Source organism: Gymnogyps californianus, chromosome 4, assembly GCF_018139145.2.
Source record: "Gymnogyps californianus isolate 813 chromosome 4, ASM1813914v2, whole genome shotgun sequence".
NCBI classification, from domain to species: domain Eukaryota; kingdom Metazoa; phylum Chordata; class Aves; order Accipitriformes; family Cathartidae; genus Gymnogyps; species Gymnogyps californianus.
In genome coordinates this window covers 79680272-79704764 of record NC_059474.1, presented here as the reverse complement: position 1 = coordinate 79704764, position 24493 = coordinate 79680272, and the positions used below count along the sequence as shown (strand labels likewise).

General features: G+C 36.2%; 1 protein-coding gene across 1 annotated transcript in view; it reads right to left on the bottom strand.

Annotated features, from left to right (window-relative positions):
* The window catches only part of PRSS12 (serine protease 12), a 44232-nt gene that overhangs the window by 5722 nt on the left and 14017 nt on the right, over positions 1–24493 (bottom strand). Inside the window, exons 5-11 of the mRNA XM_050895907.1 lie at positions 19666–19844; positions 18868–19009; positions 17693–17889; positions 14435–14576; positions 8049–8254; positions 7320–7398; positions 5120–5242 (exon numbers count right to left, since the gene is read on the bottom strand). Coding sequence (XP_050751864.1) covers positions 5120–5242; positions 7320–7398; positions 8049–8254; positions 14435–14576; positions 17693–17889; positions 18868–19009; positions 19666–19844 — 1068 coding nt within the window. The remainder of the gene's footprint in view (positions 1–5119; positions 5243–7319; positions 7399–8048; positions 8255–14434; positions 14577–17692; positions 17890–18867; positions 19010–19665; positions 19845–24493) is intronic.

The window sequence follows — 24493 nt, the reverse complement described above, 5'->3', positions numbered from 1 at the left end:
ATGCATTGGTCCTCTGTGAAACTCGTAAAACAGAGGAATAAAACACTCAACTATAGAATGTTTTACACACTGACAGCACAACTCCTGTGCCCCTCTCCAAAGCGGACAAGGTCAATGGAGAGGCAGGTAGCTGAATGGTCAGAGTGTGCAGTATCAAACAGTCTTTTGCTTTTACAAAATCTATTTACAGAACAGATGTAATGCTCAGAACGTAAAGAGTGTAGTAACACTGGGATGGGTTATACAGCCAACTAAGTACTTCTCCGATGTCTTGCCCAGGCCGAGATTACAAACAATCTTGGCTGATGCATTAGCCAACTTTGTAGGATCTATTTTCCTCAGAGTAAATTAGAAAAGGAAGCTGATACAGAAAGTACTTTAGTTACTATTGCAGTAAAATGGCTTTATTATTTTCACTTGGATTACTCTAACTTATATGCAAAACCCTCACTAAAGTAAATGGAAGAGTTGGTTTTGTTACTGACATCTCAGATGTATTTTTCTGCTCAAATTTTATAACTGCATGATGACGTTCCACTTAAGAATCTAAATGATACAGCAACTGAGCCCAATAAGTTAAGTAAAATTATGCTCTTTCCTTTGCCAGTTAAGCAATATTAAATAGTTTAATAATTTTTGCTACAGCGATTGTTTATAATTGTTGATCTCATTGCCTTTAAAAGCTATCATAAATAGGATTCTGTACCTTAGAATGCATTGCTAGATACGATCTTTGAATGTTTGAAAGTAATATTTTAACAATTTTTGGTACACGTCTGAGTGTCATATTGGAATACAAATGTACAAGCTCATTAGCATTAAATATATATTTGCCTGACATAATCTGCCAAAAACATTTCCAAAAGGTCACTGAAAATACTCTCGCATAATTTATAGATACACTTTTGGCTCTGTGCAGCAAACCACATATTAGTGCTATGCTGATAGTTTCTGGATTATGAAAGCTTTTTTACCTTCAATAAATATTTGCCCATCTAAGTTAACCATTGTGTACATTGACATATAGGGTTTGTATATATAAACAAACACAATCACAGTACTTTGCAGATGTGTATTATCAGTGGTGCAATGGAAATCTGGCGCTCAAGCAGAGAAAGGTAATTTTACATGGTATAAATCTTTTTTTTTTTTTTTTTAAATGTGATGGATGCCTGTGCATTTTAGTTTATAGGCCTTATCCACAACATCAGTTACAGGATTTACCATATACTCTATCCATTATCTTTAATGCAATTTGAAGGGGGGAAGGGGTTGTGTGGTTTTTTTATACTTTTTTTTTTTTTTAAAAAACCTCATGGAAGTCAGAGTACTACAGAGTCACAAATGTATTAGGTGTTTGTAATTTAGATGAGAAATGAACACACTTCCTTCCTAAACTGATTTAATAGTCAAAGGAACTTGATTTTTAATTGTTTATTTTGATTCGTAAGCCTAAGCATGAAGGAAAGTTGTTTATGACTAGTGATAAGGAGTGCTCTCCTGTCAGCCATATATCAGATAGTATAGTAGAAAACTTGCTGCTTCCATTTAATGTTACATCCTTGATTTTGACAAAAGGAACAGTGTTCCCTTTAATAGGTTCCTGCTGTTTTTCTGTGTTATGGATGATGGTCATTTATAGCAGAATGGTGAAGAAAGGAGATCCAGGAAAGCTTATCTTAATTAAAAGTACTGATTTTAAACATTTAATAGAATGAGAAGTGCTGCTTCTCATGCAAATGTATGAAACTTTAATACCTACAAGGCTTCTAGTGAGAAGTTTAATGAGAAGTCTTTGCACAGATTTACCATATTTCTGTGCACGTTCACACACACAAGGCTTTCTTAAACTGATTTTTTCATCTGTAGACAATTATATTTCTTCCCCTGTAGTAGTTGGTATTTGCCAAATGTGGAAATATTGTAATAGAGCATCAGTACATAAAAAAGGCAAAGTAGTCTAGCTCAGGGGTGTCTAGTCTTCCTCACCTAAAAGTCACCTATGAAATGGCAGAGAACAACCACACACACATCACATTTGAAGAGTGGAGGCAGAGGAGGAGTCTGGGAGTACTTCATGCGTGGAAAATGATGTTGCTTTCAGGGTATTACCCCTCTGTTGGATGGCTGGGCTGGGCATGCCTTTAAGCTCTAGTGCAGCCTGGCAATGTTGACCTTAGCACCTCCTAGAAGGTTTGTCTCCCAGCCAACTGGAGGATGGATTAGTAATCAGCCACCATGCTAACACCATCCTGCTGCCAGTCGAGCAATGTACTGACATTGAAGGCACACCTGAATTCATCTCACCATTCATGCTAAATTTGAGAAAACTGAATTTTAATTCTGGCGTCTACTTTGGTTTCTGGTGTCTTACTAGGTATTTGGTTCCCCTGTGCCTCAGGGTCCCTAGTTCTCAAAACAAAATTACCAGGACCGTGTTGAAGTATACATGGGCATTCAGGAATGCCTAAAGAAGCACTTAAATAAGAGTGATATTATTAAAACAGTACAATGTTCAAGTAACACACTATTTCCTAAAATGATATCATGGTCATTATAATTTCCTTTTCTTCTATGCCTCATATTTCTAATTATCCCAAGTTAATTTTTTTTTATGTATAGACCTGCAAATTCCCTGTCAGAACTACTCAGGACAAAACTTGCTAATAAGATGGGTGGGTTTTAAAAAGAAAAATAGCTTAAAACAATTTTTGATCTTAAATTATGTGTCTATGAAATTACAGAAACCAGTAATGCTGCTATACTACTGGCGAACAATTCTAATCATCATGCATAAAATTGTATTTAATTTTCATCCGTAGTACAAATGAGCCCACTCTTGTTACTTAAGCAGTGTTCCAATTTCCAGGATATGAGAAACGGTATACTGGCCTTTCTCTTGTCTGTCTGTGGAAAATATGTGAAGAAGGCGCTTGATCTATAGATAGCTCTTGGAAACCTAGCCCCTTAAAATCACTCTGAGATCATTAGGAAGTTCAGCCCAGTCTGTCCAATGTCATCTTAGAGCTAAAGGTGTCTTCTCTCTTTTACAGTAAACAGTAATGCATCCACAGGCTGCTGGAGTTGCATGCTTAGATCTAGGTTGCACAATTTTAAATGCAACATCTGGGGCAAAACAATAGTTTGGTCCTTGAGACCACATGTAACAGTTTTAGGATACCCTATAACAGACCCTCGAGTGGCTGCACCATCTGGAAGTATCACAGTGTACATTGCTCCAGCCATGCTGCTGCCCCATCATGTGGGTGTTCAGCAAAGTATCCAAAATGGGCACACTTTGGCAGGACATTCAGTAATGACTTGGAGCCCCAGTGGCGTAAGCAAGCCATTGGGAAGAACAGGTAATGTGTTCTGTGGGGAGCGCTTACTGTAAGAATGCACTGCAACTGCAGCAGCGCAGCACAGCAAATACTAACTTGTTTCACCAAACTTTGTGAAAGCATCCTAATAAGGCGAAGAGTTGGGTAACTAAGATCTTGATTTGCACACAGAAAACATAACTGGCTTCCTGTGACCCCCCCCTTTTTCTTTCCTTGAAGAGGATCTTTGAGGAAAAATAACAGAAAAGACTGCCTTGTTTTCGAGCCTTTAATCAAAGGCTTTCTCAAGAGCTTAAGTTGCATTCTTAGTAATCACTATAGAGATGATGAACAGGGGAATAGGAAGCCATTGTCTATAAATTTTGATGATCGCAACTGAAGTGCTTTCATCGTTCCACAGAAACAACTGGGACATCAGTTAAAGTAGGCAGAAATTTTATTGAGTTTGACCATTTCAGCTTGACATATTACCAAGAAAAGTCCTTCATGATTTTCATGAAACATGAAAATGAAAAGCTGTGCGTCTGGCGCTAAGCGAAGATAACACTTTCCATTCGAGTAAAAGTGTATCTAACTCTTCTTTTTAGTTATTAGTGTGCAAAAGGAAAGGCTCAAAGTCCAAAGTTAAATCGTTTGCAGCCCACTTGAGCAAATTCTAGCAAATATCCTCAAAACTGCAATGCCATTCTTATATGCTTTTATTCCAGCCCATACTGCAATCTTTTGTAAGGATTCCAATGAAATAATTGTTGTTGAAAGCTTAAAATACTAGACCAGCTTCCTTACTGTGCAAGTGGATGCTTTTATACTACAGTAACTTCATCAGCAGTGAATTCCTGATGTCAAAATTACTGAAGAGGGGATATCATAAAACCTGAATAGGAGAATAATCAGTAACAGAGTATCTGTTTCTGCAAAAATGGGAAAAGACATTTTAAAAAGCTAGATAATAGCTTAATACTGAGAATTGCGCAAGTAAGACCAAATAGATCAAATGTGATTTACAAGGGTTGCAAAGCAGTTGCTAAACATATGGAAAGGAGCTGAATTGGGCATAGTTTTATTAGATGCCAGTGTCAGAGAATTATACCAGTATAACCGCTTAGACAATTATTTCTTTGTTAAAGGGGATGGGACCTTTGTTTAGATGGCTGCAAAAGACAATTCTTTATGTACTGCGAGAGAACAGAGTAAGGCAGTTGCTCCAGCCTATTTGTGAAGAGTAAGCAAAACAGCTCGATTGCGCTAGCATCCAGTGTACAGATTTACTTTCCTATTAGACTCAGTAAAATACATAATAGTGCTTTACCCTAAAATGGGTTTGGGGCAACTAGTTGATCTAGTCATTGCAGTGTTACAGTAAAAATGCCTATCACTGCCAATATCTATCATTACCAAAAATAATCCAAAATTATTACAGTCCCTGTGTTTGATGTTTGCTCAGTTGTCTTCACTATAACCGGAAAGCCATAAGCTGCGTTTTGTTGGAACAGAAAGCTATGTTAAAATGTCAGAAGTATTGTCCATAGTTTTTCATGGAATTGCTGAAGTTGTGAATATAAATCTCACGAATGATGACACCCCAAATAATTTCAATGTATTAGGTTTTTTTGTTTGTTTTTATTTGGAGGGAAAGGAGGTTGGTTGGTAAGGTTTTTTTAAACCAAAGGCCAACTCTTTGGAACAGTTTTCAGTGGGCTTGAACTGGAACGTTTTTGCCTATACCCAGAATAACAAAATAGTTTGAAAACACACTTCGGTATTGAAGAGACACCTACCTTTTAAAGCAATGTGCAGCAGTGAGGACCCAGCAGCTGCTGATGAGAGTAGCACCACACAAGAGTCTTCCATCACCATGAGAAGATTTCAGTCGGAGTGCAACCTGCCATGGCCAGCCGCCCCTACAGAGGACGTAAGACATTGTGTTCAGGGTAAAACAATGCAAAAGTAAGGTAGCTTGTCAGTTACCTTGAATGTAAATCCTATTTAGTTTCTTTGACTGACATAGCTTGCAAACCGTGTTATTTATTGAGTAACAGTTGAGAATACCTTTATATTCCTGCAGCATTCAGAATTCCATTTAACAATGGTCAGGATTACTTTACGGATTGTTTGGGCATCCAGCACTCTGAGCACTTCCTCCCACTGTCAATTATTTTAATTTTCCCTTCTCAGATTGCATTCATTGTGCCAAAAATATATCCTATGGGTTCCTTGCCAAATACTGTCCAAGTCAATAAACCAGAAATTTCCTGTCAGCTGGAGAGGGGAAAGAAGGGAATTTCTTGAAAAGCTTAACCCAGCATCCTTTCCTCTCTGCATTAATATCTTTGTCAGTTATGAGCTGTTTGAAAAGGGAAGCTGGCAAACCAAGAGGTCTAAAGCAACTGTAGAAACCACAAGTAATAGATTAGCACCTTTTTTCAGCCTGTGATCATCTGTTTTGTATAGTAGATCTGGGATACACGTTTGCAGTCCTATGAAGACAGGATGGATTATTTTTTGCCAGTTTAATAGATTAGCAAAATATGGAATCAGAGAGAAGGGAAGGGAGAGAGGTGCACCTGCAAGCAACAGCAACATCCAAAAATAAGCAGCAGGTAGGCTTAGGTGTTTTCTGACTACCGTCAACTTGAATACGTATGCTGGACTACAAGAGCTGCCCAGGATCATCTAGTCCAGCATCCTATCTCAGAGTTGCCAGTGCCAAATATTTTAAAGTAAGGTGGAGGAATTTACTTCCCATAAAGCATAAAACAATTTAGACATTTTTTAGTTTTGGAAGATGGGATTTAATATGTCCTTCCAAAATGGGGTAATTTGGACAGCTTTGGATTTCCTGGTACGTATGTAAATATCCAGTTCCTTTTCGAACTTTGTCAAGTTCTTTGTTTAAATGACTTCTTATGACAATGAGTCCGTTTCTGATATTGTTCATATGTTCCTTTTCTTGATTTTGAAGCATTTCTAAGTGCACGATTGGATTTCTCTCACCTTTTTGCTTCATCTAATGTCCCTGTGCTTATTTATTATGAGATCAAGTTTCTTGCTCTGACTTAATTGTGCAATCCATTATTTGTCACCATTTCATTTCATCCAGTGTCCTTTGCACACATATTCTGAGACAGTAATTCTCGATCTTCTTTACTAAGGTAAGTAATCCTACTTTGCTCTTTCTGACTGCATTTAAATGTTTTTCTGGGCTCCCTCCTGTTACTGTTCTTTGAAGCTCCTCCACTTAGGCAGTGTCTTTTTTGAAAGTGATTGATGCGGTGCATGTACTTTGAAATAGGTTGCACAATGACATGTGATGATATTATTAGTGTATTTTTTACAATCCTTTTTGTAAGATTTTGTGAATATTTTTTTTTGTGGTTACTCAGAACTATTAAGAAAATAAAGCCTATACTTCCTATCATAGAATTTAGTAGTAGTAGTAGTAGTATTCAGTTAATCTGTTTATATTAACTAAATGTAAACATGTCATTAAAAGCTAAGAACAAAGTGTTAACAAAAAGCCTGGTTTTATAGCTGTGTCATCATCGAGGCTTATTTTGTGAAGGAAAATCAGGTCTTAGGCAGTGAATCATACCCAGGCCTTCTTTTTGGTGTAGGTAGCATTTAAAACCTTGTACTATATTCATAGTTCTCTTCATATAGCTCACATCCTGATATCAAGCTATCCTTTGAAAAAAAGTAAAATGGCTATTTTGAAAGTAAGAAATTTAACCCAATCAAGGACTAAACCCATAAGCATCTACAGATTTTCAACTAATGCTGCAAGTATTTATCAATGAATATTTTTTAATTTCCTACCAAATTTGCTTTGAGTATATTTCTGCTTCTACCTCATGACAAGCCAAAAGAAAAACAAACAGCAAACCTACAATAAAACCATAAATTAAGCAAACTGCTTACAGCAAATACATGTCTTAGAAGCTTTATATTCAAAATTACTTGTCTTTACCAAATATTTACCGTAAAGAATTTTTCCCACCAATTATTCGCTTTTGTCGACGATGTAGTAACCTCAATCCACAAACAGAAGCAAGAGAATCTAAACCAGAAAAGGAGATGTAGACAGCATTAAACTCAAAATGAAAAGTAGCCAATCACAATGAGAGTTAACTAAAAAAAAACCATGAAGGCTGAAGTTATTCTGTGTTTCATGGTAGTTTCTAACAACCAAATTTTGCTCGGGGAAAATACACTGAATTCTCTCAGACTTAGAAATTCCATTTAGCTGAGATCTTTTGACTGTGATCACAGAGCAATTTACACATTTGTGCTCTGCTTCTCAAGTGTAGGATTTTTTTCTTTACTTCATGTAAGTGGAAGCAGAGCTTGGCATACCACATAGGTCTCAGTCCTCAGCTGAAGATAACCTATACCTTGAAAAGTTGAAAGTAGCTGTCTAGGTTTTTGCATTTTCAAGTCCCCCGTACAACTTAAGAAACATGGCTGCTGTAAACTCTGGTAGACAAATACCCTGTATCATTTGAATAGTCTTTATGATTCCTTTGCGCAGCTGGCACAGCAATAAGATCACACAGTGTAAGCAGAGAGGATTTCCCACCACTTTTGTTTCTATAATTCTTTTGATATAACTGTTTCCTCTGTGAGGTGGGATTGTTTACGTCCATCTCTTCCTACTGTGACAGTTCCCCATCTGAACCTGTTGGTCTGCCACTCGCAACGGGGCTTCACCTTTATTGCTGTTCCCGGGAGCCTTCTTGCTTAGGTGGTCACAGATCACCCCCGCGTCCTCACTGTGACGGCAGTTGTGTGTCCCAATGTCCTGCTTAATGCAGTCTGCCAAGGATCTCTCATTTCCTGTACATTTCACGTTATCCACGTGGATCGGGCCTTTGCCCTCCCCAAAATATGCCATTGTCCTTGCTCTAGCTGGACCTCTGGAAGCAGAGCATATTTTTTTTATTAAACATTTTGAGGCATTATTCTGCATTTTACTCAACTGAAATATTTCAGAGCGAGTAGTGAAAGATTTGAGGTTTTATTCCAAGTCCTGTCACTGATTCACTTGATGACAACTTCCCATTGCCTCTGTTACTCTGGTAGAGTAGAAAAAAAAGTGTAACAAAATTGCTACAGTTCATTGATGTTTAAAAAGTGCTTTTATGTATCTAGTTAGAAGGTACTATGCAAAGTATTTTAGATTGTAACGTTATTACAAATATCTATAAAGCAAGTGAAAGCTGCTTTTTCATAATCTCTTTAATCCTCACATAAAATCAGCATCTGTGAATGCTAAAAATAATTTGTTCTGGTCTGATTCCCTCAGAAAGATGGGCCAGTTAAATACAGTATACTTGCAGTGTAGTAGGAGCTATGATTTACAGATCTATTAGTTGTTAATAGTTATTAACACATTTAGTTATGCCATTTTTAAAGTGCACCCCACAGTTGAGTTCTAAAACTGTAATGTAATTGGAGAAAGACTGAACAACCCAGTTCAGTCTCAGCACCCGCCTTTTCCTGGGAGGAACCCCATACTTAGTGCTTGTGTAGCATTTTCCTATATAGGCCTCAAGGCACTTTACAAAGAAGGTCAGTATGATAATCCTATGCTTGTATAAGAATAAGTATCAAACCTAAGTATTTAAATGTCAGACTTAGGACATTTTATTAGGGTTTGAAGTCCTGATCCTTATAGCTTGTATGTAGTGCCATGCAGCTTCAGCAATGACCGCAGTGTCAGTTGTGTGAATGACCTCTTTTGAAAGATGAACTTTTTTTCCAAGTGAGGGAGTGGATGAACAAACACAATAAAAAACCAACATGAATTGTGCATTTAAGCATCTCATTTGGTAACTTTTGTGATAGATTATTACTTTTAATTACTTAGGATAATGCTTCTTAATATATAAATAGATGTTTTGTTGTATACGGTGTAAGAGTCAGAAAGAATTATGAGTGGGAGACCACCCAACCAGCTATACAGAGAAGTGGGGCAGGAAGCCACAGCTGCCTCTAGGTGTGTCTGAACTACAAGTTTACGTATCAGTTAAGAGCAATTTACTGATACTTTCTTGTGGTAAGAATATACGGAATTCTAGATAACTAAAATGTTGTACTATGTCATAGGCTTCCATTTTAAAGGATATGTTATAATTGCATATTGTGAAGGACAGTAGTTCTATGTATACAAAAGGGTAACTGCATGTACAATGAGTACTCCAGTACATAGCTGGAGTAGAGAAAGAGAGTTTAACAATGAAAATTTATTAGGCAAGAAAGTATTTTTCTCCCTTTACACCTCTTTTTATACCTCTTTTAATACCTGCAGTGTTGGGGAAGATAGGTGAGAATGGCGTAAAGAGTTTATGTCACTTCATCAGCTAGGGATTCTCTGTTGGGGAGGAATTTTGATCTGTCATACCATTTTCAAAGTTTTGTCATACTAGAAGTGTGGCTGGATCAAACTGAAAGAATCCAGCCCGCAATTGCCCATATCCATGTAACTGAAACATGACAGTAATACATACAAACTTCCTCCGTTTTCAAACTTGCACATAGAAAGCCTTGCCTGTTTGGATTTTTTTACTATGTACTGAAGGGTAGGCGGGCAGGTTTTCTAAGTAGGGAATGGTGGTTAGAATGCATGAATGGTAAAAAGCCAGGAAAGAGAAGTATGTAAAACATTTGACAGAGACGAGAGATACCACAAGGTCAACTGTCCTTACACATTTTTAATTTCCATGGCTAGCGTGTATTTACCAGATAATCCAAAGCCTTAACTGACTTTGGAACCAGTATAGGACAATCTTTGCTTAATGAGTTTAGTATGATTTAACTTGTCAGTCACAAGCAATGTGTCTCCTCTTGCTCCAAATATTTTTCTTTTGTGAATGATACTCTGATTACAGATAACTACAAAAAAAGTCTGACTTTCCAATACCTGTGGGCAGTTGATGTGTCCATATATGCTATTACAAAATAGTGAGATAGTACAGGCACTTGTTGCAAATTCTTACCTGGTTTTGGTATCTCTATGTCAAAAAACAAAGTTTCTGCTTTAGGGCATTGCTCTGAAGTTCCTCAGGATATTGAAAACTACATTGTTGTGAATCACCACAGTATTCTTAGCCTTTCCCAGAGAAGTATTTATTGCAGTTTAGTATAGAATTGTCTCTGCAGACTCTTACTGGCTACTTAATAAGGGCACTGCCTCCCTTGGCTTACCAGATAAATCTCAGAGAATACTCTGACATCTGTGAGGTCGCATATGTAAATATTTTAGGTGAAAGAGATGTAGAGAGGCAAAGATGAAGGAGGGAACTTGGTGCGTATGGATTGCAATCATGCATTGATGTGAACTGAATCATGGGACTTGGACTGCAGAGACTCTTCATACCTTTATATGAAAGCTATCTATCTCTTACTATTCATCAGTAATCTCTCAGTTTGCTGATAATTGCTATGAAAGGTGTGTCCATACCCACTCTTAACAAAACAAAAACAAAAACAAAAAACAACCACTGTTTAAATAGAACATCTACCAGGAAACAAATGTAAAAATCATGATGTTCTAGAGCAAGGAGTGCAGCTTAACAGAGAAAATTATTTCATATTATTGGGAGATCTCTAACTGTAGAAGTGTTAAGTCTTATGTGTTGTTACATGCTGGAATGTGCTCTTACGACTGGTTTTAGTCCACCCTTAAGAAACATGCGTGTGTACCTTAATTGCTGCTTTTCAAGCCAGCTATTTATGCACAGATGACCATCAGAGAAACAATGTTTTTGCTTGCTCAGATCTGTCCCTAGAGAGAAGGGTGGCTTCAGGTCTCATCCCCTAGCTTTTCTCAGACACAAGGCCATACACAATAAAATGCTGAGCTCTTCAGATGCAGTATTACCATTATTCATAATAGTGTTAATCAGGAAATCCAGTTGATTAGTATAGATGGCCAGCTACTCTAGAACTTTTTTTTCCTGTAGTAGATTAGTTTTGGAGCACTAATGGCAGGATATTTGTTCATTTGGTGTGTGGGTGTGGGTGCGTGCGTGTGTGTTCTTATAAGCCTGTCTTAAATGAAAGGGGTCCAGTTTTACTGGGCCACGTAATTTACTAAAATGCAAGAGCTTCTAAAACTGTCTTTTGCTCTTTACTCATTCTATCAAAATACTTCTGTATGTTAAACCCAATCACATAGTAGATAGTACTTCAGAAAAGGTGTGTATTCTCTCAGTGTTTATCTTGCTACAAATATACTTTGATTAGGGTGCTGTTAATTATTTTTATGTTTTCATGGCTGGTTTTAGCCAATTAGGAGGGCTGTTTTCGAATGTTCTTTATATTATGTTTTTCTAACATTAATCATGGATTTGACAAACTGGCTTAATGAGACATCTTTAAAACTAGTATTGCTTTGAACCTAGTGATTTTGCCAACTCAGGGATTTTCTTATTTCAGTCTCAGAATGAATCCTAGTAAATGGCTGAGAAAGTTCCAAAGCAGATTTCATAAAATAAATGTACAGATAAGCATTGACAATATGAATAATATATGCAGGAAAAACTCAGTACATTTTCTCAGTGTTTACCCTTTGCTTACACAAGTCTTCCTTTTTAAGGCAGTCTTTTCTCCCATTTGTAATAATAAATGTGTGAATTTTTTTTCCCAAGGAATGTAATTACCCAGTAGGAAAGACTTGAGAATTAAACATAGCATTGTAAAGGGAATTGAATGATACCGTTTAGTTCTGTGATCAGTCTTAATGAAAACTGATGTCAGCTTCAGTATTAGCTGCTTTTTGAATTCCTCCCAGGAAAAGGTCATAATGTGTTTATTTCTAAAGAAACAACATTCATCAGCCCTCAGGCTCAGGTGCATGAACCCAGAAGCCCCAGCCTTGCTTTGGAACAGACAAGTTACCACTGAATATAATTTGAACTTCAGCAAAAAGATCTGTGCATGAACTCCTAGGCCCAGAAGCAATTCCAGCTCATCAGTGCACATAATGGCATAGTCAGGTTTGTGGAATGCAACTGTCTAGACATAGGGTCACCAAGATCCAGCATTTCCGACAAGCTCTCCCAATTTCTGGAACCTAATTTTAGATTTCTAAAATGTGTCTATCCCTAGTCCTTCAGGAAACGTGCTCTGTTGTATCCTATAATCTTAACCGCCCATTCTGACATGACACAAATTGAGAATCCAGCCAACTTCCTGTCCTTGCAGAGATTTAAAAACAGAAGGTGGGGATAAATGGTTGAGTTCGATCATCTGAGGGAGACATATAAAAGGCCAGAGAGGCCAAGGATGAAGCAGACTAAATGAATGATTCAGTGGGAGATAATACAAGTCAAGTTTTGCAGTTTTGAAGCCATAGTCTACTACTAATAATAAATATGCTTTACTAAACAAATACCAGACAATTTTTAAAAGGCATAAATTATGTGTTCAGTCATAATTTGATCATATTCAGTTTCACAAACTTTACGTTGTTAGATATAGCAAACAGATAACATGATTTGTATTTCTTAGGCTCAGATTTCTTTACAGATACACTCAGAGAAGACATTTCACTAGTTTCCTGTTGTACTTCACTAGTGTTCTGGATATTTTTCAGCTCATATTAGTTCTGCTATTTATATGTCTGCCCTATAGTTGTTATATCTTTACTGCTCTTAAGTACCCAGAAAAAAATTGCTTATGAGTGATGTAAGCGTGATTAAGCGACTTAGTTCAAAAGTGACAAATATACATTGCAGTGGTTTTAATTAGAGGGTGTTTTTGTCCTGTTAGGTCTATTCTTATATTAAATGAAGCTTATTCAAATTACTGTCATGCAGGCCAAAGCCATAATCCTTTGTATAACAGTTTTCTCAAATCTCCAAACTACATCAAGTCAAGCCAGATCAGTAAATGAAGGAAAAAAACATGAAACTAGGAATTCAGTAGCTGGTGTGCCTACATCTGAATCTGCAGAAATCACATCCACACCTTGTGACAGTGGACACTGACCTGTTGCTATATTTCATTAAAAATTTTAACAGTTATGTTAGAATCTACAAGGATTTCAAAGTCATCATTAAGGTTCACAAAAGATAAATATTAACAATATGCAAAATTATACCTTTCAATGAAAATGAATCAAGAGCTCTTTAAAACAATACAACCATTACCCCTGAAATTTTAGCTAAATTCCAGACAATTTCAGTAAACTGTGGTAAACTAAGTCTAGGTTCTGAATATTTGTATTTTCTTTGCTAATATAATGAAAAAGGCACTTTAAATTCCCCAAGGTTTTTCTATGTATACTGTTACATCAAATCACTAAAGCACTAGAATTTAGGTACCTTAAGTTTTTCTGTGTTGACTAAAGATGACTCAATATAAAAGTTGTTATATGAATGTCACTTAAGTATGGTGAAACACAGAGCTCTCACACAAAATCAGAAACAAAACAGAGAAATCTACATAGTTCACAGAATACGTAATTATCTGTGCTATTCTAGATGTTAATATTAGTTTCTCTCATTTTTTCCAAACTAGAAATTTCACTCTAATTTTTAAAAAATGTTTAGAAATCTGAAAACAAAAGATGAAGTAAATTAAGAACAGTTCAAGTGGCAAAGAGCACAGAGCAGATGATACACTAAATCAAATTCTCTTCTCAGTTACCTTAGTACAACTAAGTGTAAAAAAAATAAAAAATTGGTGTAATATGTTTATATCGTATAGACATGTAGCACCATAAGTGACAAATAAAATATAGTATTTAGTCAATAGCTTAGTAATTTGGAATATTTAACTTCTAAAAAAATATTTAATAACTAGTATTAACTTGCATTTCACTTGCCAGTCAGACTGTGATATGCCTTTGAATATTAAAATTCCTTTTCCCAATTATGCTAGTTAATGAATACTCCTTTTGAAGACATAGCCTACTACTTCTTATATGAATAGTATAAATACACTTTTCTAAAAGAATGCCAAACAGACAAGTTTTAAAAGGCTTATATTGTGTTATCAGACTTATGTTCGTGATATTCAGTTGCAGAAACTTAACATTTTTAGATACAGCAAACAGATAACTTGAGAAACAGCTTAATGAGTTTTCTTACTTGTAGCCAAGCTGTCGACAGACTACAGCTGCATCCTTATCAGACCATCCATCATCACAAATTGTGCCCCACTGGCCATTGATAAAAATCTCTACACGTCCTTCTTTCTTATTCTCACCATCCATCAGCCTGATTGGAGGACCTGGGAATAAATTACTGCTGTCAACTCACAACAACAGAAGCAAGAACTAGTACTTTAAGTCGTTTTCATCACATTCAGTATATAGGGTCAACTGATGTTTATGTTTAACAAGCCTAATATGAGCTGTTAAAGTAGTCATATTTTTCCTGGCTGGCAAAAGGAAGCAGATTGTACAAATTACAAGACAAATATGAAATACTACTGTATTTTGAACTTCAGAGTTCATCTGATTCCTTCATTTCATACAAATATGTGACATAGCTCAGAATTTTACGACAATGGGCACAGAACAATTCTCCCCCTAAAGGCAGAAAACACCTGAAGTATCTTTGATATGATACCCATACAAGCTGGACACGTTTTCCTTGCAGAAACATTATGAGTGAATTTAACTATATCTCAATTCATAAATCCATTCTCAAACTGGTTGCTACTACTCCTCTTAACCACTCTCAGCAAAAAAGTGCAGCATTGTGTTGAACTTCAGTTATTCCTTATCGTTATGCATGCTGTTCTGTAGCATATTTTGTGTGATAGCTTAATGTTCTACAGCATGTTATTCTAGACTAATGCGTGATTATTTTTCTAGCAATTTAAATTGATTGCTTATTCAGATATGTTCATAATACAAAATCTTACTTATGTGGATTAGTCAGACTTAATTAATCATGGTTTGTTCAGTGCTTGGCCTGTAGTTAAATTTTGAATCATTAGGCAAAGTACATATTTGATTCTCACTTATGTTAAAACTCCTTTATAGCATGCAAGCAATGCAAGTAGCCTTAAAACAGTTATGAATTCCTCTGAGGCCTCTTTATAATGTTTAAGTGAGAATCACCTTCTAAATCTTTTTGTATGTCATACTTTATAATCCTTAATACACTAATGAGAGTTTCTTTTTAGAATAATTGGAAAGACTGTTCCTCATTCTTCTAACCTGTTCCTAATCTTTTCTAAATCTGTAAGGATTTAGCATAAAGCAGTATTTTGAGACATTTGCATTTGATGTTTAATTCAAATTAATTTAGGGTATGAATAACTTTTGTATACCAAACCTTACTCTGGATCAGAGCTAGTTAAATCTGGCCTAATTCATTAATTAAAAGAGGAAAGATCTGAAAACAAAATTAAAGTCTGTTTGCTTCAAATGTCATTTAAAGCATATTGTTTATACTGGATTTCATACTGTCTGGACAGTTACATGAATTAACCACCAACTTTCTGTTTACCTACATTGTCATGAGCTTACATACTAAACAAATGTTGTTGTAGTTATTGTAGTGTATTCTATCTCATTTTTAGTGTTCCTTAATGTCTGTATTTCCTCAAGTTGTACCATCTATTAATTTCTCATATTTTTCTACTGAATTCATCCTTACAGGGAGAAACCAGGCTTTTTCAAACACTAGGAAGTAAATGGTAACAATAGAGCCTTTGTCCACTTTCCAATCAGAAATTTTGTAGGAAATGTCAGATACACTGCCTTCATTTTCTTGTTGAAAAGATGTGTTATTCTGGAAGAATATGATTTAGGTGAAAATCATACTTACATTACCCAGCATGGGATATTAATGATACAGTACAGCTATTTTATTGTTATCTCATCTTCTTGTGTTTTAGGAAAAAAAAAAAAAATATTTATGAGCACAAAATTAATATAACTTTCCGGTAATGGGGGATATGAGAATGTTGCCATATGGATGCATTTAACTGAACCAGACCTCCTTCGGCTAAGATTGTATTTTATAGGAATTTGAGCAAAGCAGCACAGATGGTTTGCATCTGTAAAGACAGCAGTCATGATTTGAATTCCTGTTATTTTTGATCTGAGAAAATTCTTTCTAACAAATATGATTTGACATCATCTACACATAATGGAACTGTACTGCAACATGAAACATTCATTGGATTTTGACAGGTCAAAAGGCTATAAAGAAAGAGACTATAAAGAGGGAGAGTCTAGAAAAGTACATGTGGAAGTGCTGATTGTTGTTATAACAGGCAGCAATGTCATGCAGTAAATCCATGTCTCCAGTTTGCAGGATAGACCTTCAGTCTATAATTTCCAGAGAACTTCAGGCACCCAGGCATACAAATCCATTACATTTCAGCAGGAGCTGTGAATCTAACTCCACTAGTTTTAATTCTAATTTCAAAATCAACTAAAATACGCTTGGGTAAACTAAAGAATATCGGCAACAATTTTGTAAAAGGCTACCTACTGACAAGCTACAAATTTTGTATGTAGCAAATTTTAAAAATGAAACTTTTTCAGAATTGCTGAGCAACCCATTGTTCCTCTGTAATTTTTACTGTGCATATCTGATAGCCAGAATTGTTGATTAATTATCTACATGTGGATTTAGGAATCTTTGTAATTCATTTGTATTTATTTTGTTCTACAATGCCACTACGTAATCAGTATTTTTCTCTCATTTCTTTTGTTATTTGTCTTTTTATTCTTTTTTCATACAAGTTTGTAGGCTTTTTCATGTTGGAACTGGCTTTTTGATCTGTGTTTGTAGTATCGTTCTGTCCTGGTCAGCAAGTGGGGCCCATTCACCTAGGCACAATATAAATGATGGGCAATAGTAATACAGAAATAGTTTCGTGCTTCTCACCCTTCCTTCTTGCTATCTCTGAACTTCCCTCTTTCTCCATATCTCTTTTTTCAGATTGTCTGAATGTAAGGCCATAGGAGGATATACTATTGGTTTATATTCCTCAGTGCTCAGGTACATCTCCAACTTTTGATAGCATGAGACTCTTACTTAAAACTTGGAGAGTGCTGAGTGAAATGCAGTATACCATTAGAAAGTGCTGAATAGGTCTAAAATCTGGTGAAGATTGAGAGAACAGTATCTCTGGAATCTGACTTTGTTACCTACAAATTTGTGTCGATCTTTAATCTTCTGGCTGTTTATGTTCCTTTAAAGAAAGCCTGATTACTTCCTATGATCTTCAGGAGAAAAGTGAGCTTTTTTCCTTTCCTGCTCCTTTTTTGCATGAATCTGCCAAATACTAAGATTTTGAGCATCCTTAAGTATACTGTACTTTGCTCAGATCTGCACCCACCGCAATATTCGTACTGTGACTTTACCAAAGAGGCGCCTTACCAAGTGAGAGTTTATGGCTGTCGTTATCTGGATGGCAAATGAGTCTGACATCCTCCTGATGGTTGCAGTCATGCTTTCCCCACTCTCTCCTTGAGCATTGCAGAAGGTTTGTCTCCTTCCCTGAGCAGCTGACATCATCCAACCAGATGGGCCCAGAGCTTCCTTCTGAGTAGCCCTCAGGTGCACTTTTTCCATACCTGCATAACACATACGTATACATAATGTTTTGGTCCACAGTGATCAGAGGGCATGTGATACTTAAGCACTAGAAAGGAAATAAATTATTTCTGAAAAAATAAAGGTTTCTCAAGTAGTAACAGTAAACAGTGTTAACCATCTCAGAGCAGGTTCAGTTAGCATTAAATTCAATGAGAGCACTATATGCTGCTTCTTTGGTAATGTTCTTTTAAGGAATTACTGTTATATTAATACAAACTTGAGAATGTAATACCTTCGATTTAGGCCTCCCTTCAACTAAGCATATGGCTGTCTCACTGACTTTGAGACGTAAAGCACGTTCTTAGTATTATATATACATTTAAATGTCACAGTCTGGGGAAAAGTGAGTCAAAATTCTTTTCTGAATGTGAGCTGTTACAGTCTGAAGGCAAGACAACAATTACCTAGTGAGAGTGTATCTTTGTAGCCACAGTCAGTAGGAAAAGTAGTGAAGAGTGAATGCATGAAACTCTAATGGGATTTTTTCTAAAATATACTTTTCAATACATAACAGTGTTCCAGGGCCAGACTGTGGGTTTTTCTGAGCTAGATCCAGAAGGACTTATACCTTGAAAATGTCTGTGATTTTTAATGACTGTTCAACAAGCAAAGATTTGGAAGAATCAAACTTTTATAGGCAAAATAAAATACAACAATTCAGTTTTTCTCTATGGCGTATGCATTGATCTCAGCCAAAAAGATGATTGGAAGGAACTCAGTGAATAAAGGCTGCTGAATCACAACCTCAGTTGAAGTTTTTTCTTCTACCTAAACTGAGGCCATAAATATCTCTTCGAGACTGAGGGAAGCAGGCTTTAATGGATTTTAACTCGGTAGTTTCTATGAAGCACTCAGCTAATATTAAAAAACCAGACTCTTGAATAATGTAGGGTTCATGTAAATGTTTGTCATCATTGTCAAGTCAGAGTCAGACATCCAATATCAAGTGATCTTACTTAAATCCCAGCTGCCGGCAAACCACCTGTGTATTCAGTTCTGTCCACCCATCATCGCAGATTGTGCCCCACTGCCCAGTATAATAGACCTCCAGGCGTCCCTCATGACTGCCTTTCCCACTTGTTAGTCTTAATGCACCATCTGTGTCATTAACAAGTAAGGAAAAACAAAAGCAAGAATCAGTTTTTCTTAGGTCCAATTATTGTTCTAAAACAAAATTAATAACATTGCATTTACTGCATTTGATCAGAATATTAGACTACTAAATCTAGTGCTGATCACTAGGTGTCATTTAATGAGAAGATGAAAGAAATGCCATAATGCACCCAGTCAGCTGTGAAGTGTTGCATAATGCAATTGCTTAAGTGCAAAAGAAATAGCACAAGATATTGATCCCCCAAGCCCTTATTACATGCCAAGTCCGCAGGAGTGGGCTCTGATTATGTGATTTCACTGTATATACACCATATCTTTTTCTTTGTCTGTTCTGTTATTTCCCATTGCTTTTATGCTGAAATGCTTACTGCCATTGATAGATGTGGTACACAGTTAAGGCATGCCCCACATAGTAAGTGGCGGTTAGCATGTTACTGAGAAACCAAGGCTTTGTGTTGAATAATGAAATTTTCTGTACCTGCAAAATTTCCATAGCCAACAGCTGGTTCAGTTTGATACTGCCAGAACACTTTATTACTGTGGGGTTTTGTGCATCTACAAACTTTAAAAATTCTCTTTCCAGAGCTGTGAACTCTGCATTTGTCACTGTATTCCTGTGTGATTATTGGTAATTGAAGTACCTGTGAGAGGTGTGCAGGAAACACCAGCATCTTCTTTGTGGCCACAGTTGTGTTCTCGCCAGGAGCTTTTTGGACACTGTTCTATCGATAGTTCATTTCCCGTGCACCGCACTTCATCCAGCAGTACGGGGCCTGAGCCTTCTCCAAAGTAAGCCTGGCTCCACGCCTTAGCAACACCCCTGTCGAAATGTAACAAACACCCAGTCAAGAACAAGCAAGATGAAGAGTCTGGGACTCAGCAGGAAGAGCTATAAAATGTTGCATATCCAGCTTCTAAAATAGCAGATGGGACTGCCTAAATAGCCGCTGCACTGGTAACTGGCAATGCAGCCCGCTTTATGTCATGTGATGTGATGTAGTTCCACAGCCACTTCAGTCTCAGCTGAGGCTATGGAGCGACTTAAATATGCTGTTGCCACACTTCCATGGTTCGAACATATTTAGAACATCAATTTCTATTGTTTTGTATCTATGAGATTTTCCTTTTCTGTCCCTTTTGATTTTTAAGCATAACTTTCCTAGAAGAGATTATAGATGTACAGCTTGGGTATGAGGATTTTAATTTTAATTTTCATTTAATGTTTATATGTAGTAAAAATAATCCGATATGTATTTCTACAGTGACTTTCATCTATTGTCCTCAAAGCACGTTAACCAAATCTCAAATACCCAGATGAGGCACGCAAAAGTGATTGTTCCCCACTTAGTCATGTAAAAACCACAGCAGAGAGATCTTAAGTGACTTAACGATGTCATACCACCAATCAGTGGTAGAAATAAGAACAGAAAGCAGACCAATGACTAGCCTTGTGTGTGTTACACTCTTTATGTCAGCATAGAGGATTTTGAGCACAAAAACCTACATAAATTGAAAACACTCCATTGGTTTGGGATTACAGAAATTATGCAGTGTTTAACACTTGATGATCTATCAGGATTTTTCCAATTCTATTTAAGATACCATGTCTTTCATATGTAAAAGTTTTCCATGATTTGGTTTCTTTCCACTCAATAGTTTCTCTGTTCATATATCCAGTCTAGTTTTTATAGGAGTATTCTCAATATCTGTCTTCTTTTTCAACTTGTAAGATTGAAATGTCTATCTAAATTTTTTACTATAATGAATTACCTATCTAAAGGATTAGTTTAAATTAATTAACATACAGTTTGGGTGCAGGGCTCTATACTAATTATTAATTTGCTTTAAAGAGAGTTTTCCACTACCAGCCATATATTGTCACCTAACACCTAACAGGAATGGTATGTTCAGCTTATACTGAAAACATGGCAGGTCTTGACTATTTTGTTTTGGGATGTAATCATTCAAACCCTTAACTGGCTTTTGTGACTGTGTGTTAGAATAGTACATTGCTGTGATTTTTTTTTTTTTAATGTAAGTTGCAGTAGTTCATGTTTTTAAGGCACTGACTCATTAATCCATGGATGAATTTAGATAGATGTGGATTTCATTTCTAGTGCTTTGTATAAATATGTAACAATCTCTGTTCTCCCTTTTTTTTAAAGGGAAACAATACTAAATTTACAATTAGCAATCATACAAATCCTTGATAAACAGTAAAGAGGTATGGGGAAAATAACAACAGTAAGAGGCTTATAAAAATTAAATTAGGATCAGGAAAAAGTTCTATAAAAAGGAAGGATGTGGAAATTCATCGTAGACACTATGCAGATGGTAGTGCTCAGTAAATAAAAGCACACACAAGAAAGGTAGCTTAAATAATCTGTGGTTTGCATTTTCATTTTGTTTAAAATCAATTTGTTTTTAACATTTTCAAGCTAATGTGCTTCATTAATCTTGAAAATGCACTGTTAATTTTCAGACTGTTTCTCTGATGACCAGATGCCTTCTTCAAGTGGTGGAGAACATGGACAGTATCAAAAAGCAGGTCTTATTTACTCAGTAGGGAGAAGAGTTGTAATCTGCGATTGCTTCAGAGAAGCAGGTAAGCAAACCAAAAATATCCTCAAACACTCAGCAACCAACATTTTAGCAAAACACATAGCTTCAGTCTGAAGTTAGTACCTTATTTTTGAGAGAGATTTTTGATTAGACATTACCTTTTCTTCTGAATGACCTTCCTAATTCCAAATAACTTATTAACAGATGTCTTGCCCTAATTTTTTCCTTTAGCAATGTCAAGAAGAATTTTAATAGATTGGAAATGATATTTTCCCCTGAGATTTGCAAACATTTCCTGATTGCCCTTACTATTCTTTCATTTAGTTTAAGTAACCATGCATTTTTGTATGTAGTATTAACTTACTGAACACCTGTACTTTGCAATGCTGGCAATGGGAAAAAGAGCCAAGTCCTCCATCTCTCATATTTCATAAAGAGCTGCTTTTCGCACTGGTTGAAATTGTGAATGACTATATAGCAAACTAAGACAATATAGTCCATAGGATACACTAAGGGTAATACTTATTTCAAATCTAGGTATCCCATTTATATTTAAGCATCTAAATAAATGAAAATGTCTTGGTTTTCCAGTGTATCTTTCTGAGGTACCAAGATAGGCTCTGTGAGTTCTCAGCACTTCAGGCTGTTTTTGTAGAATTGAGTAAATATGGACTGAAGAGCCTACTTTCAGGATACCTGTTTTTATTAATATTACCCTAAATATATTATAGGCTTATCACAGAAAGCCTGGTTTACTGGTAGTTTTTAAGATGATTGTACTTTGGATTAACTCTGTCCTAGCCGAAACCAGGACAAACATTTACATGTATAAGATAAGTTCTCTTCATTGAAGTTTATTGAGTAGTATTTGTATATATACAAACTTTACACAAAAAGAAAATTCTCGTACATATCTTCTGTTTCTTCTATTTTTTTAAATTCTGATGCTGGTACAAATGTATAGAAAACGTTAGGAAAAAAAGTCTTTATTCATTAAGAAGCTGGCTGAAATCAAAGAGAATAATGCTTGACTACTCTGAATGTTGAAAACAAATTATACCGTAATCTAGTAAGATTCTCTGGAGTTCCAATAAAGCAGAGACAACACATCCCATAACTATAACAAGGACAATTTGTATCAAGCAGGAAGAATTTATGAAACCAAATAATACAATAAATTATCATTATTTTTCCCCTATTAATGGTAGATTAATATTCTGAAGTTTTATAGGAGTGCTACAGAAAATTGAAAGGGTGTGGGAAGCTACTTACTGAGATGCTTTACTTTTACAATTTGTGGCACGTTTCCAGACGGATTAACAGTATGCAAATTTAGATTATTTTTATTACTTCATAACTGGTCTGCTGCCACTGTTGGTAAAATTTCACTTCACATTAATGAGCACATTTGTCAAGACATCTTGATTACTTGAGAAATTCTGCAAATCTCTAGACGTATTTCAAAAAGACTTAGCACCATCTTAATACAATTTATTTACTTGGAAAAACAAATCAGATTAGAAGCATCTCGGAACTGCAGTTTCTGAACATTAAATATAAGTAATCAAATGTTTTAGTGTAATCAGTAAGGAGGCAAGTTAAGAGCATGACTTTTGTCACTAGTATACAGAAATGTAAAGCATAGCTTAGTAACTCCCCAAACTTACTAATAGTGGCCCAATTCAAAAGCAGAAAAAGCCTGTAAGAAGATAGGCTTTCTATTAGATATTCCCAATGGAAAATGTACAGGAATATAGAAATATAGCATAAAATAAACTGGGGAAAAATGAAAATCTGATGTCAGAGGAGCATGTTGATTCCCACATGGCTCACCAGGACATCGAGAAGCTTTTTTGAGCTAATTTGGATGGCACCAGCAGTCCAAGGCCTCAGTTTCACATTACAAAACAAGTACACTCTGGGGGCCACCCATTAATGCCACAAAGCTTGCTACCTTCAATGCCACTTCTTTTAATTCATCATAATCCCAGCAGGGTTGAACAGGCGAGTTCTGTTCCAGTCTCCTCTGCACTGACCTGCTTAGTTCTCATCCAGTCTGTCTCAGACATAATCCCCTTCTCCTCCTTGGGTTTACATCTTAGTATCTGCTCTGCATCTTGCTCCTAGTTCTTTCCCTCTTCAATACATCTGGCCTTTCATCCCAATTGTGCCCAGCTCCTTCCTCTCTGATCCCGCAGTTCTCCTCTTTGCCTCCCACTTCCACAGCATCTTTCCTCAAATACCGAATACTTATCTTCTGTGTGGTATCAAAATCACCCCTGGCTGTTCAGAAGAGGAGCAAGAAAATCCTATTCTGCTGCTGTGACTATATTATGGAACATGCTTAGTTCAGAGAGAATCACTGACAAGCTAAACTGTCAAAACTTCAAACAGATCTCTACTCAGTATATGCAAACTGACAGTCTTCAGAGACTCGTGACTTAAATCTTGAGAGATTCTCACAGGCATGCCAAAAAACATATCCTCTCTGACAAAGCAGTGTTCTTACTTCAAATCAAGGAGGCTGTTAGACTCTTCAGTAAAATGGATGTAAGGATTTTAACAGTCAAAGCAACTTCCTTTTCTTCACCTACGGTTTTTGATTGAAACTTTAGTGAAATTGTAGTGAGTTTTCACTAAAAAGTCAGCATTTATTCTGAGACACATCCTTTGTCTGTCCTCCAGACAAAATTGCCCCTATCATATGACACTGAAAACTGGATCCTATAAATCAAAGTTCCAGGGAATTGAAAGTAATGGCGCTGTACCCGGACCTTCTATAAATAAACTCAATTACTGCTTCAAAGTATTAGTGCAATTTTAAAGGAGCATCTTTTGACAACTCCAAGCTATGTATCTGACTAACTCCTGCTGATACTCCTGACATAGTATCTGACTATGTATCTC